The sequence below is a fragment of the Erpetoichthys calabaricus genome, chromosome 1, assembly GCF_900747795.2.
Source record: "Erpetoichthys calabaricus chromosome 1, fErpCal1.3, whole genome shotgun sequence".
Lineage (NCBI taxonomy): Eukaryota > Metazoa > Chordata > Cladistia > Polypteriformes > Polypteridae > Erpetoichthys > Erpetoichthys calabaricus.
This window is the reverse complement of record NC_041394.2, coordinates 32,698,700-32,716,185: the sequence shown is the minus strand read 5'-3', so window position 1 is coordinate 32,716,185 and position 17,486 is coordinate 32,698,700. Positions and strand designations below refer to the sequence as shown.

At 35.9% G+C, this 17,486-nt stretch overlaps 1 protein-coding gene across 4 annotated transcripts in view; it reads right to left on the bottom strand.

Moving 5' to 3' along the window:
- supt5h (SPT5 homolog, DSIF elongation factor subunit) overlaps window positions 1-16,576 on the bottom strand; it is a 66,329-nt gene extending 49,753 nt beyond the window's left edge. For 2 of the 4 annotated variants that reach the window (XM_028797437.2, XM_051936227.1), the window contains exons 1-4: window positions 16,461-16,576; window positions 8,817-8,907; window positions 5,863-6,028; window positions 4,874-4,939 (exon numbers count right to left, since the gene is read on the bottom strand). In XM_028797437.2, the coding sequence (XP_028653270.1) occupies window positions 4,874-4,939; window positions 5,863-6,028; window positions 8,817-8,888 (304 nt within the window). In that variant the 5' untranslated portion in view covers window positions 8,889-8,907; window positions 16,461-16,576. The remainder of the gene's footprint in view (window positions 1-4,873; window positions 4,940-5,862; window positions 6,029-8,816; window positions 8,908-16,460) is intronic. The other 2 variants (XM_028797453.2, XM_051936236.1) reach the window with 1 other exon arrangement.
- Window positions 16,577-17,486: the final 910 nt, after the last annotated feature.

The window sequence follows — 17,486 nt, the reverse complement described above, 5'->3', positions numbered from 1 at the left end:
CAAGAGATGCAAGCTGATTGGTTTTGCAATTGCCCTTACGGTTCCCTGACCTAAAACGTCATGGAAAATCTCTGGCTAAATCTCAAAAGGGCAGGGGATACAAGATGGCTCAAGAATCTTGAAGAATTAGAAGCCTTTATCAAGGACGAAAGGGTGAAAATACCCTACGTAAGAACTGAAAGACTATTAGCTGACTTAAAAAAAGAGTTTACAAGCTGTGATACTTGCCAAACGGGGTGTTACTAAGTATTGACCATGTCGGGTGCCCAAAGTTTTGCTTCAGGCCTTATTCATTTTTTTTGTTATTTTGTACTACTGTGAATGAAAATGCAATTGTGCTTAAAATATTAACGAATTGTGTCATCTTTAACTTTATGCCTTTTGGCGATCAGTTCACCTTCTGCACACTTAAACTACTCACAGTAACAAGACGTTTTAAGTAAGGTTCCCAAACCTTTGCATGCCACTGTACTTTATTTGCTGTAAATTAACTAATGCATTGAAAATTTACCTATCACTAGAACTTACTCAAAATTGGGAGAAAATATCAGATAGCACCTCTGAATAAAATATTGCACAAGCTAACCCATCTAACAGTATTAATGACTGGATGAATAGAGACTCCCATAAACTGTTAAATTTTTCAATGAATAATAAAAATATCAGGAATAGAAACATCTAAAGCTCTTCATTAGGAGATTTACTTTTCATACCCATAAATTTTCAATGATTTTCAAGGACTTGCAAACTTAAGCTTTTACTAGTTAATGCAAAACATTTTGTGGTATTTAGGATGTATACTTAAAACAGGACGATGACAATCAGAAATTAAAACATTCTGTAAAAAGAGCAGGTGTGTGAAATGCTACAGAAATTGCAAGCTCTCACTATCATGTATAGTGACTTGACAATCTAGATACTAGGTTTAGGACAACGGTGGGCTCTTCATTAATTCAATGTCATTTCCCCCAGTTTTACAAGGATTTGAAATGGTCTTGTCCAAAAGAGGATAACTAACTTGTTAATGTAGGTTTTCTATGATAAAATTGACTGCAGAGGTCAAACAGACATTTTGAATTTGAATATTTACTCAATGTTTCAAATATTCTCCAGAAAAAACAGTATTATTGATATTTATCAAATGTACAAAATGTAAAACTGCATTATGTATAAATAAGGGTGTTGTAGTAACTCATGAAACTTGCATCTCTCTCTTTCTCTGTACTTCCATCTGTTCTACTTCTTTGCTGTTCATGTTCATGCCTTGGTCACACTCTCATCCTTCATCTCCATTCCTCCCACTTACCTGAATGTTACCCCTTCCAGTTACTCTCTCATGATATTAACTATGAGCATGCAGGAATGCATACCTAAATTAACATTAAATCTTAGATTAATGTATAATAAAAGAGGTCAGTCCTATAATGTCAAGCCTTGTGGTATTGTGGCCAACAAAGCAGTGCAGGCTTCACAACATTGCCAAATGACCACTAGTGTTCTGCTCTCCTACCCGTTCCGATAATAATCTCCCCGCATTATTAAAGAGTTTAGTAGAAAAGAAGCTACTATCAATAGATCATGCACTGTAGTTAACAGTACTCCATATTATTTAAACGTGTGTTTTCAGGTTTAAGGGTCTTCTCAAAATAGCCATTCCATTATGTAAAGTCTGACCCAGGATTGTTAACAACAGCTAGTAATCAAAGTTAGACTCCTGCATCAGATTTTGTACCATTGAGAATAAAGTTATTTTTGGGCTTTCTATTTTTGCAGATGGGTGCTGTCTAAAACTAAGAATGTGGATTGGTTGTGGAAAAAAAATAATGTAATACAATAGCAACTCATTTCTGTTTTATTTAGGACATTGTTTTTCCTCTCTAATGCTGCTAGCAGCCAAGTTTTAAACAACGTGCCATGCACAGTTTATAAAAGGACCTTAGGTCCAGAAAGCAAAAGAAATGCCTTTTCTCTTTGTTCTCCAATAAAAACAGATGCTTGTTTATCCAGGGACTCTTGTAATCATTATACAAACATATCTCCTCATGTCACACAGGGAAAATTAGTTACTGGGAAATACCAAATAATTGACAATCCTGTAAAATCAGATGCATGAGAACACTTTATTGTCACTATAAATTTCATAAATAACCTGTGTTACAAAAAGTGACCAGTTAGGGCAACCACAATATTTTCATATAACTTTTTCAATTCCATTGTGTCATTATCAGTTTAGTGCATTCCTTTAACCAGATATCTGGTGACACATGAAAAGCCAGAATCATGCCATCCATCAAAAGCAGCAAAGTAAAATCTCAAACTTAAAACTATCAAGTAATATATTATTTTTGAATCCTGAATAATATGGAGAAAAAAAGATGACTATCATAGCAAAAGGAAATGATTAAATAATAAATAAAGTTTGTCCTATTATGGCAGAAGGCTTTGTGTATGTGTGTGTGTATGTGTGTGTGCACGCATGGCATGGATAGGAAAGAAAAAAAACTTATGATGTTAACAATGGGAAGATGAACAAACAAATAATCGGTACTGGTCATTTTGAACAAACTGTGTGAGGTGAAATTTCTAAGGTTTTAGAAGATTCACCAGAGCAGGTGAATGGGAAAAGCATAGAACACAGATTGGATGAAAAACTCAAGTTCAAGTACAAACAGTGTATCATCATGTTTGTATCATGGAGTAAAGTAAAACACCCATCAGTTAAACCTCAAGTAGAGAGGTTGGCAAAACAGTATAAAATACCAAGTCTTAAATATGGGAAAAAAAATGGCTAAGTGAGAAGACGTCAAACAATGTTTAATTAACCTTGGAGTTACAAGGGTTACAAAGTTTAAATATTATAGAGGGATTTGTATTAATTAAATAAAATTATTATATTTTACAGAATGTGCATTTAATTTCAAAGTGGCTTATGTTTATCAGAAATAGGATTAGTTTACATAATGATTTTAGGTTCATGTGAGGTAAAGTTCAAGTTCACTGTAATGTATACACTGCACAATTAAATTCTCACTTGCATGTCTGTGATTTACTAGTGAGATTAATAATAGGAAGCAAAACAAGGAACTACTGTATATGCTTAAGTACAAGATGGAACTTAGTAGGCCACATCCATTTCCATCTCAAAACAGAGGCAGATGGATGGTGCTACCTTTTTATTGCACTTGTTCTCGCACATGAAAGAATGATAGGGAATGATCATTAACATTACAGGATCTACTGCTGCTACTTTTGAATATGTTACTTTGAAAATGTTATAATGTTTTAAATTAAGAACAAATTTAAAAACATCTGTTCTGAAACCTGGTCACTTGTACATATTTTAAATAAACACGTAGAGCGAGTTTAAGACTCTTATCCATTATATAGTTTAGAGTTGATGTAGTTCACACAAGAATAAATAAACTTTTATATTACATAATTGTTAGTAAGTTAATGTGTTTTACAATGCCAAGCAGAGTACAAATCAAAGAAACAATGTGGCTTAATGTCACTTTCAGAACCTTTCTAAATTAACTACATACAGTGTTAGCGGAAACAATTTTATTTCTCAACCATCATTTTTGTAACTTGTGTTTTCCAGAGATGCATGTGTGCAGTTCTTTTTGCTTAGTAGTCATCAGTCATAATGTTTAACATACTCACTAAAAAAAGTTCCCCATGATGGAAGAATGAATATTCTTGTACAAAAAGATCATACAAAAAACTGGAGTGAGGGAGAAAAAAAAAACCCAGATGTCCAAATTAAAAGCTGAACCATTCACTGGAGGAGGTTGACAGCATGTGGTGAGAGCACGTTGCCACACCCACCACACGACAACACCTGGATTACTGGACTCACTTTAAAATTTAAAAAACCCTATATCATGCCCTATAAACAAGTCCACTAGTAAATAAACAACCATATCAAAAAAAAAAAAAAACCAGGCATAAAATATTGAGAAAAAGTAGGTTTAGAACTGGAGATTAGTAATCAATGCACAACATTAACAATAATGACTCTTGTAAAAGAAAGGTAACTAACAACTAAATAAAGGCTTAAAACATTTAGACATTTGTACAAAAATTTTATAGAAACGTGTAATTAGAAATAACGTAAGGGAATACTATATTTTAAATACAGTCGGATTATGGAAGAATTATAAGCAACACAAAATTGTCAGCTTCTCGAGTGATTGGATTTTAAATATCCCAAGGCAGGATATAAAACTGACTTTGGATTGCACCTTTTTAAATATGCTGCTATGGAAGCACTAACAAGTCATCAACTTATGTTATCTTAAGTTTTCAACTTACATCCTTTAACTTTGTTGCTTGTTTCTAATTTTTAGGGCTTCCAATGGTGTTCTCTTTAAAAGGCACTAAATACAAATAAAGACTGTGTGGAGTCACTATTGTCCTTAGGATATTCTGAAACAATGTTCTTAGGAAGAATAAAGTTTGTGCTCCAAAACAACTCTCAAGCTTCCATTTGTGCTTACACAAGTAAGTGGGAGTAAACACAAAAAAAGGTAAGTCATATATCGGAATTTAGTTGAAAAATACACAATAATTACTTCAGAAAAAGAAGTATCCTAAAAACAACAATGCCCTGTTTAACCAGCATCTTTCTAGGTCTATTACTGTTCCAGAATCCTCTCAAAGTAGTTAAAGAGCCATAACCAGACAAGCATGGTACTGAAATTAATTTATAAACTCAAAAAAGAATATTGAAATACTATGAAATATTGTGATATGTGCAGGACTAAAATACATGCCATTCTATACTTAGAACATTTTCTTGCCTTGTCTGCAAAATGAACATATTCGGTACAGTACAATCCACTGGCCAGAGCATATTAAATGAAGAACAAACCTTTCTCTAAAATGTCCTCTGCACCATCTTCCCACTGATCTTCATCTTCATACTCATCATCAACATCTGCCAAAGAAAGTAAGACAGGTTCATTATTTTTAATTCAGTCAGCTCCAAACTTCAAGATAAATTAGAAATAACAACTGCATAAAGACAATAAATCAGACAGTCTGAAGTGCATATAATCATTCAATGTTTTTTATCTGAGTAAGCAGTTAAGTAATACTGTAAATTGTGTTGCATGAAATAGTGCAACACATGAATGATAATTCTGCTGCATAAAAGTGGCTTAATCTGAACCTACAAAAAGGTAATGCAGAAATATATTGACTCATTTATCATCTTTATGAACTGCCTATTCCAATCAGTTTATGTAGTACTAGGGTGTTGTACCATGTTAGCCATTATGAATGTAGTGAAAAGTCAAGCAAAATGACACCTTTTATTGGCTAACTAAAAAGATTACAAGATGCAAGCTTTCGAAGGAACTCGGGCCCCTTCTTCAGGCAAGATGTAATGAATCAGCTTATGTAAAGAATGGTAATATAAACTATCAAGAAGAGCTATATGAACAAAGACTGATGGGTATACTACAATGGAAAATTAATTATACATGTAACAAAAAATGTTGACAGGCTTTTTCAACAGTGGGTTGGGCTTGAAATTTTAGCAAGGTATGGCAAAACTGTTTTTCAAGGCATTGACTTTATAAAGACTAAATCTAGCATTAATTAGTTGTTTGTGAATTTACCCTTGGGATTAATAAAGTATCTATCTATCTATCTATCTAGCAATTTCTGAATATGGCAGATTTAGTTCCAACTATTTATGGAGGCAGGGGAGGTAAACAAATGATGTCAGGGTAGAAGGAGGATACCACCAAATTACCTACAGCTATTTTTAACTAGATACAGTAGATGAAAATACATTAACAGCATATAATGAAAAGAGTTTGTGTTTTTTACAATGAACCAACAAAAATGTCTTACCAGCTTCATCAAGAATGAATCCCCCATGTTTTGGCCGTTTCTGTGGACGTTCATCATCATCCTCTTCCTCTTCTTCATCATAATAATCATCTTCTTCCTCTTCCTCTTCTACTTCATCTTGGTCATCTTCTTCTGCTTTTTCACTGCCCCTCCCCTCCTCCTCCTCCTAAAGGGAAAAAATAAATTTATATGTTAAGTACATACATGTTTAAAAACTAACAAGTAAATTCTGCAACACTAATTTAATATATGTTGAGCACTGGTCTGGTCTCACATGGAGTGCAGAAGTTTACATTCTGGTTAACACACTTCCTCTAATGTTTCAGAAACTTTATTTTCATCTCCTGAGGTTTAGGAAACTAAACTTAGGCACTGTTATTTTATATAATGTATTTCCTCTCTCATACGTCAAGTCACATCAGAAAATGGGAAACTAAGTTTAGCTTTTTACCTGTGCTTTATGAGATGCTGAGTCAAGGTCAAGCTAAAATTTATTGTCATGTGTAGATTGAAAAATAAAAATCTTACTTGCATTCCACCCATAGACCGCTGACAGTGGTAAAATACAATTCAACACAGACCATTAAAACAAACAGTAAACAAAGCAGATACTGCACCCAAGTGACTTGGATCTGCAGAAAAGATTATTAAGTAACTGATGAAAGGTCCAGCAGTATAGACGGACAAAGACTGTCTCTATCATTTCTTCTGATATAGTATACATTTTTGAAGTATGATATTTATAAACAGGAAGGACCATCTTTTTCCTAATGTAGGTTGGTTACATATTTTCAGAATATTATTCCACTAATAGACAGAAATTGAATGTTACCTTCTTATCCATAGCCTTTGTAGGTTCTTGTAGCTATGCATGTTGAGCATGTTCCTTCTCATTATTTTATCATATTAGTTTTAATGTAGTACACATTTACAAATGGCTGCTCCAATGTACATATTTATTCTCAAATAAAATGTGTGAACCATGTAATGGCTATGTATAGTAATGGAATTAACACCTACTTCTTGTTTTTAGCTATACTTTTTGAGTAATTTTAATTACTACAGGTAAAGGACTATGCTTTACCAATTCGTTCTGGTTTCACCACTAAAAATGCTATTTTATAGAGCTGAGAATGCTTCGTCCTCTGGCAGGATTCTGATGTTTTCTCTTCAGGTGCGGCACAAGTTGTTGTTTTGTCCATTTTGCAGCAAAATATCTTATAAACTAGATTAACATCTGCTAAGATGACTTATGTCGTACATGAACATTTACTTCTATAGCTTCTGCCCCCAACTTTTGTATTTTCTCTCTCTCAACACAATTATCATCAATAGTCCTACTTCTACAGTACTGTGACTTCTCTGTTGGAACCTTTAATTATATTATAACTCCCTCTATGGTGAAAACCATCTCAGAAGTTTAACAGAAGGAAGGAAGATTAAGATGTGTAGGCTAAACAGACAACAGTAAAATAATAATAATACTAATAAGTTACATTTATTGAGCGCCTTTCACAAACCCAAGGTCGCTTTACATACAGAGTAAAAACAAAAAAAAAATTACACAGATGACAAAAGTTCATAGAAGTGGAAAGTGGAGCAATCTCGGAGAGACTGAGGAAGAGAGTTCCAGAGTTGAGGGGCTATAGCATTTAAGGACCTGCCTCCCAGGGTGGAGAGTCTGGTGCGTGGGACAGTAAGGAGATTACTGCTCGAGGACCTGAGAGAGTGACAAGGAGTGTAAGGACCTAGTAGCTGAGTGAGGTAGAGGGCGGTAAGGTTATGTAGGGCTTTGAAGGTGAGAAGCAGAATCTTGAATTTAATCCTTGATGGAACCGGTAACCAGTGAAGCTGGGAGAGAACAGGGAAGAGGGTGAGCAAAACGCTTTGTGTAGGTGAGGACTCTGGCTGCGTAGTTCTAAATATACTGTAGCTTCTGTATAGATTTTGCAGGGAGACCAATGAAGAGGGAATTACAGTAATCAGTACAAGACATTATGAAACAATGAACCAGAGTTTGAGCATCAATAAAGGACAGAAATGGAAGGAGGCGGGCAATGTTACAGAGAGGACAGAATGACACTTTGGAAAGAGACCTAATTTTGTAGCTCAAAGTTAAAGTGATGAATCAAACTAAACCCCAAAATTTCTGACAACAGGAGCAGGTTTGACAAGTGTACCAACAACAGAAACAGAGAAATTGGATGCCTTAGAAAGTTGGGATTTTGGACCTACCAGTAACAATTTTTATTGGCATTAAGTTTGAGAAAGTTGTTTTCCATCCATAGCTTAAGATCAGTAATGCAGTCAAGTGAGTGTGCTGGGAGGTGAATAGATAACTGTATATCGTCTGCATAACAGTGGAAGTTAAGGCCATTTATGTGAATAATCTGACCAAAAGGAAGAATATAAAGTAGAAAAAGCAATGGCCCAAGGACTGAACCCTGAGAGACACCACCCAACATAGGTGAGGTGAAGAATTTATATCGGCCAAGTGTGACAAAGTGTTGCCTATTAGAGAGATATGATGTGAGCCATTGAAGGGCTAAGCCAGTATCATGCAGCATCATGTCTAGTGCCACTCCATTACATATATAACTGTGCTTTAGTGGATTTTCCAGTCTAGAGTAGAGTAACACAACCCCAAAAAAAAAAAAAGTCACGCTTTTAAGAATCATGGTCCTGAGATTGTCTTCAATGTGATTTTCAGAATGTTATTTCCATCAAGAAAAGCAGTAAACCGCTTCAGGAATTCCCAGATTTTAATACATTTCACTTGAACTAACGGAGGGGGAAAAAAAAACCCTACTTCACTCCACCTAACTTCTTGCAAAAAATGTGATATGTTCAAGAGACTGTATTAAACAGCTGTACAGTCACAATATGCTGCACACCAATATATAATATACAAGAAAAATTACTTCTTAAAATCAAACAGGTTCCAGAAAACTCACCTCATTTTCTTCAGCATCACTGCTACGCTCACTCTGGTTGTCAGAGAAGTCACTGTCTTCACTGTCTGACATCTCAGAAATGTTCTGTGTGCTGTAAAAAGTCAATAAACAAAATCACATAAAATAATCATAAAAAAATACAATTGCATCTCCATATGCTATGTATTGCACATTAACTACAAACAAGCAAACATCATCTGCTGTTATATTGGTACATTTTTACAAAGAATTTTTTGGTGGCAAATTGTTTCCAGTGGAGAAACACGATTTTCACTGCATTTGGACAGGTGAAGCTACATTCTACAGGTAGTAATTTGTGACATTTTAAACTTTTATGGCAAATTAATTGGGTTGTGTTTTTTCCTTTTATGGGGTTAGTTTTCTTACTCTGCCCATGGGCAACTTGTCATTGTTGAATGAATTGTAAAAATCCTGGAGAGAAAAGTCAGGCCATTAGTTTCATAGCTGAAGCTTGGAACACAGTGCATGTTTGAACAGGACAATGATCCTAAAAATTCAAGCAAGTACACTAAAGACAGCTTAGGAGTTTGTAATTGGGAGGGTTGTGGGTTAACCCTCTGTCACGATGTCAGAGACTAATAACTGATTAGAAGAGGCGACTGTGTGAAGTTAGTGTTGTTAAAGAACGAACCACTTTTGCACAAAAGAATATCTGTACCCTGTAATGAACTGTGGTATCTCCAGGGATGGGTCATTCCATGCACCTGAAAAGGCACCTATTGGTTATTACTCCCAACAGGTTGCTCTAATCGAGATTGTGATTGGTTTTTTTTGTGAGCCGATACTGATCACCGATATCATGTGACTAGAACTGGCTGATTCAGATACCAATTTATTTTTTTTTATCCTTTCAAAAATATTTTAACACTATACTCCCTCATAGCCAGATGTGCAGAATCCATATATTCTACATTAAAACAGAATTTTTACAATCAAACTGCAGACCACAGATATTACCCATTTACTTTTTTTTTTTTTTTTTTTTTTTAACAGCACTCCAAACAAAAATTTAACTCAAGGAGTCAGTGGCACCTAAAAGAAAAAAAATAGGAGCCAATAGCTTTGATTTGGTCTTCTTTTACTCCTACTTGAAGAAGTGACCCAGCCCAAACTGATCAAGTGATGGGCCTTCTGTGCGGATTCAGACTAAATCCTCCAAGGTTAAGACACCAAGTGGGTTTTGCACTTTTAATTTTATTCTGTTCTGTACTGAAAAGCCATGTTAATACTGAAATGTTGAAATAGGCAGAACATGCATGACCTCAACAAGATGTAGAATATTGTGGAAATCTGTGCAATAAAGCCCTTGGCAGCAAGACTTCCACAGGCCATTGTTAAGACTTGTCTGAGAATTGTCCTTTGATCAGAATTTTTATCAATCTCGATTCCATTTGTATAGCCATGACATCCCATGCATTCTTCAATAAAACTTCTTGATACCATTTTATCAAAGTGTCAATCTCATATTCTCTAAAAGTGGTTAGAATCATCTGATATCCACTTGATTGTGAGAACACAACAGTCAAAAGCTGCTATAATTTGAGACAAATCAAAGAAGGCAGAGGGCAGGCATTTCTACAGCTCTGCCTCTCACAGTGGATATGACAAAAGGCCCTAGCAGACATAAAAGTGATAAAGTAGACTTTCTACAACTTTTTAAAATACATTTTGAAGAATTTAGCTGCCCAACATTCATTTTGCAAACAGCAGACAAGGGGTACCCATTTTTGCAACTCTGCTCTAGGACAAAAGGTCACAGTAGAGGAAAAAAATGACAAAAGACTTCCCAGATTCTTATAAATTGATTTAGCTCAATTTTAGCTGTCCACTTTTCATTTTGTAAACAAAAGAGCATTTCAACAACAAAGGCTCAGCTGTAGAAAATTAGTGTCCCCTAAAGTGAATGGGATGGACAGGCACATTAAATACATATGACATTGAAATAGAAAACTGTCTACAATCTTTTGTTATATATTTCGAACAATTTTAGCTAATGGCACACATTTCCACAGCAAAGGCTCAGCTATGGAAAGAAGTGTCGCCTCTAGTGGAAAGGATGCTGTGGCACGCTAGGTATGAACATGCAATAGAGGACTGCCTGATAGGGTTATTAAAGACACTGTGCACCATTTTAAATAAACAGTGTTCACAGTTTGATCAGTCTTAATCTGGCATGATCAACTGTGCATGTAATATACAGGGAAAAAAAAAAGTTTTATAGGATAATGATGCCTAGCTGTTTAAAGGAGTGGTCAGGCAAAAAAATTTTTTTATAAAACTATTTCATACAGTTTTAATCACTCATATGACATCGGTGAAATAAGTTCTACAAAAAAGCCTTTCCCATGGAAATTGCTTTTTTTCTTTTTCTCCTGAAAGCGCAAGGCACAACTTATGGCATGAAAGTGGATTAGTAAAGTTATTTTAACAATTTGTCTTTAAAATGTCTTTGTACAGAGTTCTTGGGTGTGAGGTAATACATTTTTAATCATAATTATTACTATTATTAATTTTTTTTACTAAATCTTATTTCCCACATTTCTTTGTTGATAAGCTCCCGTTGAAACATTCATTGGTAACAGAACATATAGTGTGCATGTCAAAATGACTTAAGTAACAACTAACAAAGTGCATTTAACGATACCATTTTAACAAAGTTTACTGTCCGCTATCAATCAGTAAAACGACAATGTGTAATACACCTGCAACATTAAAACACAGACTTCATCACATCGCTTTTATCTGAGTAAACAGCAGGCAGATGACTGTGTGTGTATGTTTACTGCCTGACAGGCCAGCATTTTGCACAGAGCACAGATATCTTCATAACTGGGGACCTACATAAAGGGCAGAATAATTTCAAGGGTTTTGCATGCCTTCATTTTGTTTTGACGATGGGTTGCATCACATTCAGCCCTCAGTTCATTATTCTGGCACAAGCAAAAACAGCCTTTCATAGAAATTCACTATTTGGAATAAACATGTGTAAGGGGATACTGTATTTATACATAATACATATGGCATAAAAGAAATTAAATACTTATCATAATTATAAAGCACAATTATAATAAAATGTTCATAAGATCAAAAGTGATTTTTTTGACTTGAGGACCCTTCTCTCACTCTTGGTCAAAAAATCCTGTGTTCATTTCAAAAGCTCACTCTCATGAGTCTTTGGGTTTCCTGTTTATGTATGCACTGATCATTCCTGAAGTAAATGCAGTATTTATCAATATTTTATTAATAAACCTGTTTTGGAAGTTTGAGCAAGTAAATGGACAACAGACATGATACATGAACAATGTGAGATTTCAATTCTTTAATCCAAGGACGTTTCTCGCTGTACAGCACATGTCACTATTGAGTTGTTATAGCATAAACTTCTGTTAGAACAGAATGTCTTATCTCTTTTCCAGTTAAATAAGCAAAGAAAACACAATTTTTTCCTTCTTTTCAATAAATGGGTTCAAATTTTTCCTTCTTTTCAATAAATGGGTTCAAAATAAATTAAATATATGTTTAAACTTTTTTATTCTTTCTAAATAACAGCTTGTCATGGGACAGAAACCTTCACAATAAAACTTACAACTTTTCCTAATTCATTTTGTAAACTCGTCATTCCCGTTACAGAGTTCAAGGTAGCTATTGTGCAAATCAGAAAACAAATACAAAAGTTACTGAGAGCTTGTTTATTTGTTATTAAAATTTAGCCTGGACAGTGGAATACACGTTGCTCTTTACAAAGGATGCGCAGGGATCTTTCATGCTCACAGAAATTGAGAACCTCAGTTTTACGTCTCATTTGAAGCATGGCGTCATTTTTACAGCACAGTATCCCCATCATTGCACTGGGGCATTGGGATCCACATTCAGACCACAGGGTAAACGACCCCTGCTGGTTTCACCAACCTCTCTTCTAGCAGCAACACAAGCTTTTCCCATCCAAGTACTGACCGGGACCAAACATGTTTAGCTTTAGGTGGATGACCTCTTTGATGTATATGTGATATAATATTTCTATTTTTGGGGGAAAAGGCAATATTTTATCTTTTCACCATATGGATGGGAGGATGCCAGTGCTAATTAGTGCCAGGTAGTTTTTACCTGTTGTGACACATGAGTCACTGCCCTGCACCCGAAAGACGAGGCCGAGTCTAAGGATTTCAGGAAAACCAGCTTTACTCCACTTAAAACAGGAACAGCAAGGTTATTTATTGCACTGGGAGCTACCACTCTACTACACACAGACACAGCGAATAGCCAGGGCCTGGGGCAGGTCAGTGGCCAAGTTATAATGTTCCCTGCATGACCCATAGTATGACAGACGCATTGCGTGAGGAGGCTCACAAAGCCAAGCAGAATACCAGTTGTTTCAGCTCTTTGTTCCATGCAATATTTTCCTAATCAGAAACAAGCTAATAAAAGCAAAAGACCCAGTACTTCATGTATGAGCTTAACGTTGGTGTCTATTTTACAAACAGCTGCTTATAGCAACACAACCAAGTCAAAAGAATGCAATTTTCTGCATGCAGGGAACATTCACAAACCACATATAAAAGCATCCCTTTGCTTTCAAAAAAAAGTCATTTTAGGATTGAAAAGGTGAGAACGCACAGTAACATTAGACTGTTTACTGTACTACTCAGCTTATAATACCTAACAGATGATGCAGTGTAGAGTCATTTCATGAAATATACAATTTTGAAACAAACATGTAAACTGAGGCAGCGGGTAACTTCTTTTTAACTGATGGGGCTTGCAACAGCTAAGAAAATGACCTAAAATATTCAGACACTTGTTGATCACGTGATGGCCTGAATGTTCCAACAATGCTTATGTCACAAATTTTCAAGTGTTCAGCCTCAGGAAATGAACATTAGCATAATGAAAAGTGGGATATGTACTCTATCACAAAGAGATCTTGACTTACATAGACAGATTGATAGATACATTATTAATCCCAAGGGAAAATTCACATACTCCAGCAGCAACATACTGATACAAAAACAACATCATATTAAAGAGTAATAAAAATGCAGGTAAAAAAAGACAATAACTTTGTATAACGTTAATGTTTACCACCCCGGGTGGAATTGAAGAGTCACATAGTTTGGGGGAGAAACGATCTCCTCAGTCTGTCAGTGGAACAGGACGGTGACAGCAGTTTGTCGCTGAAGCTGCTCCTCTGTCTGGAGAGGATACCGTTTAGTGGATGCAGTGGATTCTCCATAATTGATAGGAGCCTGTTCAGCGCCTGTCGCTCTGCCACGGATGTCAAACTGTCCAGCTCCATGCCAACAATAGAGCCTGCCTTCCTCACCAGTTTGTCCAGGCGTGAGGCGTCCTTCTTAATGCTGCCTCCCCAGCACACCACCGCGTAGAAGAGGGCGCTTGCCACAACTGTCTGATAGAATATCTGCAGCATCTTATTGCAGATGTTGAAGGACGCCAGCCTGCTAAGGAAGTATAGTCGGCTCTGCCCTTTCTTACACAGAGCATCAGTATTGGCAGTCCAGTCCAATTTATCATCCAGCTGCACTCCCAGGTATTTATAGGTCTGTACCCTCTGCACACAGTCACCTGATGATCATACAGACACTCCAGAGCGTGACCATGCATTTTTTAGGCATAAACTTCATCTTTTGTAACATGAGAACCCTTGTAATACTCCAAGTGTGCCATGTTTTAATGCATCTATATGGACAGGCAACTGGCTATGGTCAACTAAAGGTGTATGACACTGTAAAAGACAAACTGCAATTAAGAACAACCCTGAAAGTTAAATTGATGTTTTTGACAGAAACTAATTTGAGGCGTGTAAACTAGGTCTGAAAACAAATGTTAAGAATACAATATTAGTGCAATATTTCAAATCATTTTTGATAAAATATTTTCGTGTACACTGGAAAAAAATATAATATACCAGCATGACACAATCCTTTAAAAATGATCTATTTGGTGAAATATTCCCTTCCAAGATGCCAATTGTGTTTAAATTGCAGTAAAAGTGTGCTATGTACTCATGTGCAACAAAATTTTACACATAAACAATGCTGTAAAAAGCTGCAGGTGACCCTCCATCCTATATATACAGTTGTGCTTGAAAGTTTGTGAACCCTTTAGAATTTTCTGTATTTCTGCATAAATATGACCTAAAACATCATCAGATTTTCAATCAAGTCCTAAAAGTAGATAAAGAGAAACCAGTTAAACAAATGAGACAAAAATATTATACTTGGTCATTTATTTACTGAGGAAAATGACCGAATATGATTCACAAACTTTCAAGCACAACTGTAAAGCTGGACTACCAGAAAGCACACCTGGACTACCAGGTTTGCAAAGGTTGTATCCCACCAGACTACCACATGCATTTATGTTCTACTAATTTTGTTGTACTTATGATAACACTGGTTGTCACTTGTTGTATCTTGGCTCATTTTCTTACATCTGTGTAACAGTGCCTTATGTTTTGTACTTTCAGGCTGCAAACAAGTTTCCTTCTGGGATAACAAAAGTCTAGGTAACATCATAAAGCAGTGGGCCATATGTCGAGCACAGAACCACTCTCTCAAAGGGTGGAAGGGGGTTTGAGGTAAAATATTTACAGTTGACTTAATTCTGGTGCATTTTAATGTGCGTGTAAGCATATGCCATACTTAAGGGGTCGTTTATATAGTCAAAACATCTCTGATGATTGTCATTTTATGTCAGTTTAATCATCTCTTAAATGAGCTAAATTAAAGCAGGTGTAATTTTATGCCAATTTAAATTGTGGAAGTTCTAAAACTATTGAGACTTTCTGAAAGTGACGTGGTTTTCACCGTATGTGAAAAAGAAAGCTTTCGAAAAAAAAAAAAAAAAAAAAAAAAAAATTTTTGGAATTGGAGATAAGTAATTATAGACCTGATAGGGAAGTGAAAGATACACTGTAGTAATGCTAAACGACACCACAAACTTAAACCACCGCCAATAAACATTAGGATGCATTCTACGAATATAATGTCAGACTTACCAGGCGGAAAATTCGCAATGACAACTACAACTGAAACTGCAAGAACAATACTTATAACTTAGCGGTCAAGTCTATAGATCCTTTAACACAACGGTCAGAAATGCTACTACATACTCCGACTTGCAATGACGCGAATTAAGGGTGTTATCTTCACTGAACCAAGCACATGCTAGAGAACATTCTGGCTGACAGGTTTTGTCGCATCACTTCTAAAAAGATGTTACACGCAGAGAGAGCAGAGCCATTATCCGACATGTACCATACAATACCATCTTACTCAAACACAGGCCTGATGATTCTACGAATGAATAAACCAACCGTTACTTTGTTTATACCAAAGGCCTGTATATAACCTATCAATGACTGGCGACTATACAGACAAACGCAGTATTGCGAGTTACGTATCTGCTATAATGGGTGAATGCACCAAACATTAAAATCTAAATCCCAACATCACAAAAGCCACACAAGATATGTGAACTCACAACGAAAGCCTCTTTAAAAAGGCCCAACATCTCCTGAATTCAATTCTGCAAAGCCGGGAGGTCTCAGAGATTAAATTAATCAATTTTGCATTTTTTCTGGAAAGGGAAAGGATGATTTCTCACCTTCACGCCAACTCGTTGGTGCAGGACGCGATCTTTTAAAATTCTAAGCAGACAGAAACTCCCTACAAATCCGCCATTAAACCGAAAGACGATAACATAAGCAAAGACCACGTATCTCGCGAGGCAATACGTCATTCGTATGATCTACGTCATTAGGTGAACAGTATCGCCATCTTGGTAAGGGAATATTGAGCGCAGCTCTACAACAAACTTATTATTAGATTATGGTATAAATTGATAATCACCTCAACAAAATAAGAAAATCTAACTAGAGGAAAATAGAGACTACAGTTAGGTATCTAAAATGTCTGCTACTTAATTAATTGGCCATCCACGAAGCAGATGGAAACGTTTTAACATAATGATAAATGATTTGCCCCGTACGATAGCAGGTGTCGTTATTTCCCTGTTTGAAAATTATGAGGTTATTTGAAGAGAGGAAAAAAAATGAGGACCTGCTTTAGAAAAGTGTAAACTGAATTCTCAGATGTTGAATTATAAGGTAAATGTTGATGTCACTACACTGGTTTTCTGTAGCAGCACATATTAAGTTAAAATCCTTGATACTTGCCTACAGAGCTGTGAATGAATGGATCAGCACCTACAGTATTTATACGGAGACACTTGTGAGGTACAGTACACTCCTTCTCAACCCCTCAGATGAACAGCATCTGCTGATGTCACCTCTGCATGGGATCAAATCTCAGTCCAGACTCTTTTCGTGTGTAGCTCCTGGTTGGTGGAATGAGGTGCCCATGTCCATTTGAAATTCTGACTTCCTCAATGTGCTTGAGAAGCGTTTGAAGACTCTCTTGTTCAGTGAATTTCTATCTGACTGATCGGTTTTGTAATTTAGGAATTGTAAGTCACTTGTATTATGTTCTGGAATCTTCACTTGTGATGTTCAATTTTGTACTCTTGTCCTTTAACACGTGTTCCCACCAGACTGGATTATGTTGACCTCTTTTGTAAGTCACTTTGGATAAAAACATCTGTTAAGCAAAAAACTTAAATGTAAAATTTTGG